Source organism: Sander lucioperca, chromosome 22 (assembly GCF_008315115.2).
Source record: "Sander lucioperca isolate FBNREF2018 chromosome 22, SLUC_FBN_1.2, whole genome shotgun sequence".
NCBI lineage: Eukaryota > Metazoa > Chordata > Actinopteri > Perciformes > Percidae > Sander > Sander lucioperca.
In genome coordinates this window covers 26,565,788-26,573,287 of record NC_050194.1, presented here as the reverse complement: position 1 = coordinate 26,573,287, position 7,500 = coordinate 26,565,788, and the positions used below count along the sequence as shown (strand labels likewise).

Below are 7,500 nucleotides of genomic sequence, written 5' to 3'. Positions count from 1 at the left end.
ACCAATAGTAGTGTGTGAATGCTGTTGAAGGGCAGGTCTTGCCTCGAAGTTGCGTGGGTTCCATAATATCGCGTGCTCACCTTTTGTCGGCTAAATTCAACTGCAACGGACGCTGAAATGACTGTCCCCTCACAGTAGGGCTGCATAGTATATATATTTTTGTGTCATTGGGATATTAACTGTCGCAATAAACACATCGCGAAAGACATTTGGAGATTGTTTTCGTAGAAAATCTTAGAAGAAAATTGCACTTTAAAATGTAACAGGCATTCAGGCTGAGTGTGAACAGGCTGGAGATGCAACAGAAAGTATCGACACGTTCTGGCAGGAAGATTCATAGCCAGTGTGTTATGATATCATTGCTCTGTGTGTGTGTGTGTATGTGTGTGTGTGTGTGTGTGTGTGCATGTTAAAATTTGTCAACGCTTTTAACACGTTTCTGACTTTATTGAAGAGTGCAATTTCCATTCAGCTCAGTCTCACACTCCAACGCTGTCATGTCCTGGTGCTAATGAATGTCTCTCTCTTACACACACACACACACACACACACACACACACACACACACACACACAGACACCAGTCTTTTATATACGCTTGCAGTCAAACATGGCCATTAACACCATTAGACAGGCACACCTTTAATTTGTGTTTAATTGGCAAATGTTAGCATGCTAACATGCTAAACTAAGATGGTAAACATGGTACACATTGTGCTAAAATCTGCATGTTAGCATTTAGCTCTAAGCACAGCCTCACAGAGCTGTTACTCTTAGTCTTCAGCAATCACCTTTCTCTGTAAAAGGCAGAAAAAAGTGACCGTTGACCGTTTCCTCTGCACACAGAAGTAGAGTTCATAATATGCAGCTACTCATTGTCAGCTCTCAGAAAAGAGGCATCCTGCTGTGCCCGTCGCCTGGCTTATGTCTTCTGTTCCCCCTCTCTGCTGACACACAGGTCAGTGCACAGTAGGCGGCTGAACCCTCCACCCCCTGCTGGTATTACAGCAGCGAGAAGATAGTTATGAGAAGTTACGTAACAACAGTACTATGCAAACCCAATCCATCTTTTCCTGAAGCTAACCAGGTAGTTTTGTTGCCTAAACAGGTTTTACACTGTACGGGCAATGATCGCTCGTGTTGTTGGACATTCGTAAGATAACGCATGGAAATGTGTCTACAGCCTGTTGTAAAAGATATCATACGGACCGTTCTCTGAGGATATGTCGAACAAACAAAAGCACCTCCAGACACAAGATAAGTTCAGTTTTTTGATCATGCACAACAGAACAAAACATGAAAGAACTGAATCCCCCTTCCAACACCACCATGGACAAAGAGCCACTCGGCCAGCCGTGCCTTTCAAGCCGGAGAGTGGAGTTCACTTTGCAGCAAAAACAAATTACTTTCACCCAGGAAACACTCACTTGTTCCTCGGGTTCCTTAAACCCAAACAACCGTCGTTTTGGTGCCTAAACTTAACTGTCGTCGTCGCTGCATGACGCTCACTTTTTCTTGCTAAACTCCACTACCATCCACTGCCCCTGAAAGGACTGTCATCTGGCGGTGCCTGTAGCTGACTCGCAGTCACCTATTGGCGGCTAAACACTGCCGCTGGTAGCCGGCGTCCCAGAGCTCTATAGCTGACTCGCGGTCACCTATTGGCGGCTAAACACTGCCGCTGGTAGCCGGCGTCCCAGAGCTCTGTAGCCGGCGTCCCAGAGCTCTGTAGCTGACTCGCGGTCACCTATTGGCGGCTAAACACTGCCGCTGGTAGCCGGCGTCCCAGAGCTCTGTAGCTGGCTCGCGGTCACCTATTGGCAGCTAAACACTGCCGCTGGTAGCCGGCGTCCCAGAGCTCTGTAGCTGGCTCGCAGTTACCTATTGGGGGCTAAACAAACGCCGCTGCTAGCCGCCGTCCCGGAGCTCTGTAGCGGCCAAATACAACCAGCAACTGCTGCTCAGATTTGAACATCCCTCACACTATAGACTGATCGTGTTACAGCACTTTAACATACTTCTATTTTAGGTATATCATGGTCTATTGGTGAAGTAGCATTGGTCACTCTGAGGGGCGGTACATTTTGTCCCCACATACATTTTGTTTGAAATTCAGCAGAGAAATTCCACGCCTCCCACCTGGGAAATTGCATCCTGGATATAAATGTACAGGTGATTGACAGGCTGTTAGGCCTCCATCTGACTATCCAAGCTGAAAGTGCACCCTCTGTTTTTAATATTAATAAATGTTAATGAATTCTAAAGCATATGAGAGACTCGCGTAAATTAATAAAATGTGCAAATCAAATGCAGCATGTAGACTGTAGCTGTAGGCAGAAATGTCTGATATCTGATTAAAGCTGTGTGGCAGCAGCTCTTTCAATACAAATAACTAAATGCTTTATTTAATTTGTGTGATGACGTGTGCGCAGTCGGGTTGATTAAGGTACAAAAACAACTGTGTCTGTTCTTGGAAGTGAGATGAAAAGATTGAGAGAGAGACACACACACACACACACACACACACACACACACACACACACACACACACACATTAAAGCTACCATGGCAACGCAGATTGACTGGCAGTCTGTGCAGAAAGAAGAAGCCTACGAAACACACAAATATACACTCAGACTTACATCCAATCTTCAATCAATCAATCAATTTCCCTGTGTACACACTCACTTATTCCCTTGATACATCCATCCTTCTCCTTTACACACTCATTTGTTCCCTATGTACACTTATTAGTTCTCTTAACACACTCATTTGTTCACTATGTACACTTATTAGTTCCCTTAACACACTCCTTTGTTCACTATGTACACTTATAAGTTCCCTTGACACACTCATTTGTTCCCTATGTACACTTATTAGTTCTCTTAACACACTCCTTTGTTTACTATGTACAATTATTAGTTCCCTCATCTCAGTCTGGGACATGTAGTTCCGGGAATATCAAAGATATCCTTCACTGATTTCACTTGGAAACAAACATGCAACAAAACAAAAGTAGCTGTGACTTCAGGTCAGCACCACAGCTAACCACCTTGGAATAATGCATGTCAGAATAAAGCTAGTTTCTCCTCTTCTTCCCATTCTGTCACCATTACGTGACCGCAGCATACAGTACAATTACTTCTAATTGTCACTATAAATGTGCATGCAGGGATCCCCATTAAAGCAATGATTGTTCAGTCTCTAAAAACACATGCACTCACACACATTTGTTCCCTACATGACATGCACTCATTAGGGTAATGTCTTCATATATATGTATGTACACTAATCCATTCCTTATATACAATAAGTAGGGATACTAGTTTTTCCCTACAAACATTTAATACATTCAGTTCCTTTCCACTCAAACATACACGCGTCTTCTGTAGGCAGTTCCTTTTATATAGTTTACACTCATACTCCTCTAAATACCCATTTGCTTCATAAATACACATCTACAACCATTCACTCTCTACTTACAGAAGCACACCTCTTTGCAAATTCATTTGTTATTTACACCGTGATCCACACCTACATACCGCCTCTGCCCGACAGCAACATAATGTGCCTTAGCGAAATGTCTGAATGTGGACTGACCTGCTGGATGACACTCATACTACTCTCAACACCCATTTGCTCCCAAAATACACATATGCAATTATTCACTCGCTCTCTATAGAAGCACAGTTCTCTGCAAACTAATTTGTTGTTGTGGCTGTCGGGTAAAAGCCTGTTTGTGTTTCTGTAAGTGAAAAAAAGCCTTTTTTTTTTAGGCCATTTCTTTCAGACAAAGTCAGATAAAATTACAGACAAAAATGGAAAGACGGAAAGGGTGACCAAAAGCATAGACTTATGAAAACAGGGACTGAATTAAAATATAGAAATATGAAGATACAAGGTGTCGGCCCGACAGCAACATAATCAGGGATGCACCGAATCCAGGATTGGGCTGAATATTGAGCTTTTTGACGGGGTTGGGTTTCTGCAGAACCTTAGAATTTTTCCCACCAAACCGAACCCTACCCTTGCACTCTGCGCGCTACGCTGGTCGCCGTAATGACGGCGCCGTTGATTACAGGAAGGTGTTTACGTAGGTGGAGCGTTCAACGCAGCAGGCTGTGAGAAAGTGGAAATGGAACTGGTGAGCAGAAAAAGTGTAGTTTGGCAGAACTTTCAGTCAAAAGAAGGCCATTCAAGTCCAGCTACATGTTCAATCTGTAATGCTGATTAGTCTGGTGGTGGCGAGGACCCTAAACTATACACAACATCACCGCTGTTACAACATCTGGTAGGAAACATCCGGAAGAATACGAGTTGTGATGAAGGAATCTACAGACAGCAGCCAAAATGCAGCAACTTCAGGTACGGCAAAGGAAGGACAGTCACTGTTTACTTCATTAATGAGTTTACTGTGTTCATGGACTGAGGATGGGACGAGGATTCAGCAGAATCTCAACCAGGGGATTCAGGATTCGGCCGAACCCCAAAAATCTGGATTCGGTGCATCCCTAGAACATAATAACAATATACGCTGTGATCCACAAATACAAGTAGTTTGTGTATGTGTGCAAACATATTGTGTATCTGCTCACAGCACGAACTTAAAGCGGTGAATGTGTGCCGTAGCGAAATGTCTGAATGTGGACTGACCTGCTGGATGACACTCATACTTCTCTCAACACCCATTTGCTCCCAAAATACACAATGATTCACTCGCTCTCTATAGAAGCACACTTCTCTGCAAACTCATTTGTCATCGTGTCTGTCGGGTGACGGACTGGTATAAAAAACGGCCATGGCATTTTCAAACCACACCAACCTCACCCCAAACATTGAGATAAAAAGCCAAAAAAACATACAGAGAATGCAAAAATTTTGAACACACACTGAAAGGACACGCATTACTATCTCTAGACGGTGACATAGACATATGCCGACAACAATTTAACATCTAAGAGCGTCGACAGATCTACGACATGATATGCTGCACTAAAGGCACATTCTGCACTAATACAATGGCTCATACAATGTGGAAAGAGCCATGCTTAACCTCTGGGTAGTACATGCATTGAGTGTCAATAATATAGCTTTGAAATTAGTAACTCTGCCTACCGAGAGAAACCCTCCCACACAGCTCTCTGCACTACAATCTTGAATATTTTTAGCTGCATGCATAAAATAACTTATCAAAATAAACCAAAGACAGATTATTGTTATTATCAGTAGTGACCCAGAGAGGGCAGCCCTTCTGGCATTTCCCCAAGTTCCAGATGGCCAGTCCGTCACTGCTGTCTGGTTAAAACCATGTAGTTTGTTCCTTATGTGTGCAAACATGTTATGTATCTGCTCAGCATACACACATAAAGCTGTGAGCGCGTGCTTTAGCGGATGAAGTGACTGTGGACCGACCTGCTGGATGAAGGTGTGAGCTCCGTGGGGGCTGAGCAGCAGGATGGCTCTGCGTAGCGTGTCTCTGTAGCGGTTTAGCTCCTCCGTTCTCATGGTGGTGAACAGGTTGGTGAAGACTTTACTGATGTTCCTGTCCACCCGCTGCAAGGCCACGTCCACGCCCTGCCGGGACGTCTGGTCCAGGAAGCCCTGCAGCCCGCGGATGTCTGGAGCAACGGGGGGAAGAAGAAAAGGAGGGCAGAGAGTCAAATATATATCAACGCAAATGGGTTATATAACTGTGGAGAGAATAGTTGGAGATGCAGGACAGAAAGAAGGCAGAGAAACGACCCGAAACGATGCAAATATCAGAAAACGTTAGGCATGGACGGTGTGGTAACCTTCAGCAAAAATACCACAGGTTCACAGTATTGCAATTACAGCTTTTAAAATGGATTATTCTGAAATGTCTGGGTAAAAAGCAACAACTCTATATGCATAAAGCCTTTATAATATACCCTTTTAGTGCATAGAATACTAAGCTATTAAAATAATTGTTGGTATGATTTTATAAATCCTGTTTTAAGGTTACACGTGACACAGTGAATCCTCAGGATGAACTGGATCTGTGGATGGCTACCTTAGTGACTAACACAGGAGGACTGGCAATCTGGCAGTTCTGGCGAATGCCAGACGTGCCGATGAACTCTTGGGCCGCTGTAAAAAAAGACACTGGCGTTTCACACTAGTTTGACAAAAATACGTAAGATTGTACGGTTGCAGCCTGGAGCCTCCCCTCTGGTGCCATCGGGCTACTACTTTTCAAAATAAAAGCTTGCGTCTTGCCCGCTATGACGTACTTTGGTGTTTAAGTATGTAATAATATGTTTTAAATATGCAAGCATTTCCATTCTATTCTAAGATGCTAGTTTATATGAAGGTTTCATGAATTACTCCAGTGTGTGTATTGTTTAATTATGAAAGCCTATAAGTGCGCCTCATGCTAATGCTGCCATAATCTAACATTGTTTTTTGCAATTATAAAGCACATAACGTCCCCGTCTAGAATTTGTGTCCCAGTCCGCCCCTGGTGACTACCTTACCTACAGGCCAGTTAAGAAATTTTAGTTTTCTGAAAAAGAATTCAAAAAATAATTTGGTGGCCCTCCTGCAGTAACTCTAAGGACCCCGGACGCCCTGGTGACGATCTCTGTCATATGTTTTTTCAGAAGAAAATATCTGGGGCGGCCTCTAGCTCACCCAGTAAGAGCGTTCGGCCCATGTAGACTGAGTCCTTTGCAGCGGCGCGGGTTCGAATCCGGCCTGCTGTCCTTTGCTGCGTGTCATCCCCCATCTCTCTCCCCTTTCATGTCTATCCACTGTCAGAATTCGGTCGTTTACAACAAGCTTTCTTGCCGATGACAACTGTCAGCCTGGCAGCAGATTTCTCCGTCACAGAGCAGCCGACTTGATTACTCAGAGTGAGCTGATGCACGCCTTCACTCTTGTCAATTACCGTTCAAAGCTGAGTTCAAAAGTCTGTGTAGAAGTTGCTTTCATCTCCACGGCTGTGTGCGAGCGTCCTGTGGGCATATATTCCCGACCCATAAAAGCAACCAAACAGCGGGACGCAAACAGAACTTCAGACAGGGAAATAAGAGCTGCGATGCTGCCTTAAAGGCCGCAATCCTGAAGCTGACTTATCCTCTGAAAGCTGACTGAGACTATTATCTGTATTCCTGCAGCGTTTTTCAGCTGTGCCACTGAAGCAGACAGCATCTATCCGTGTGAGAATATCATTTGGATTGCTTCCACTCTTCTCTCAAAAAAAAAACTGCCAGAGAAGTTTCTTCCTCTGACATTCAGACAAGGCAGCTGTGTTACGCTACGCTTCGTTATAGCTGGTGACAGGTTGTTTGGCCTGAACATCTCTTCCTTCCCCCTCTCCACCCCTCCCTCCATCCTTCACTGTCTATTAGCACTGACAGCTGGCTTGTTCCCCGTCCTGACTGACTCCGACTGCCACTCTGTACTCCCACACTCCTATTTTTTTACTCCAGCTGTTTCATCGCATCCTCCCTAACTCTCTCTGTCTCACATCCACTTTTCC

General features: G+C 44.3%; 1 protein-coding gene across 3 annotated transcripts in view; it reads right to left on the bottom strand.

Annotated features, from left to right (window-relative positions):
- Positions 1–7,500, bottom strand: part of grid1b (glutamate receptor, ionotropic, delta 1b) — a 669,588-nt gene that overhangs the window by 237,768 nt on the left and 424,320 nt on the right. For all 3 annotated transcript variants that reach the window (XM_031314943.2, XM_035997526.1, XM_035997527.1), the window contains exon 4: positions 5,412–5,617. In XM_031314943.2, the coding sequence (XP_031170803.2) occupies positions 5,412–5,617 (206 nt within the window). The remainder of the gene's footprint in view (positions 1–5,411; positions 5,618–7,500) is intronic.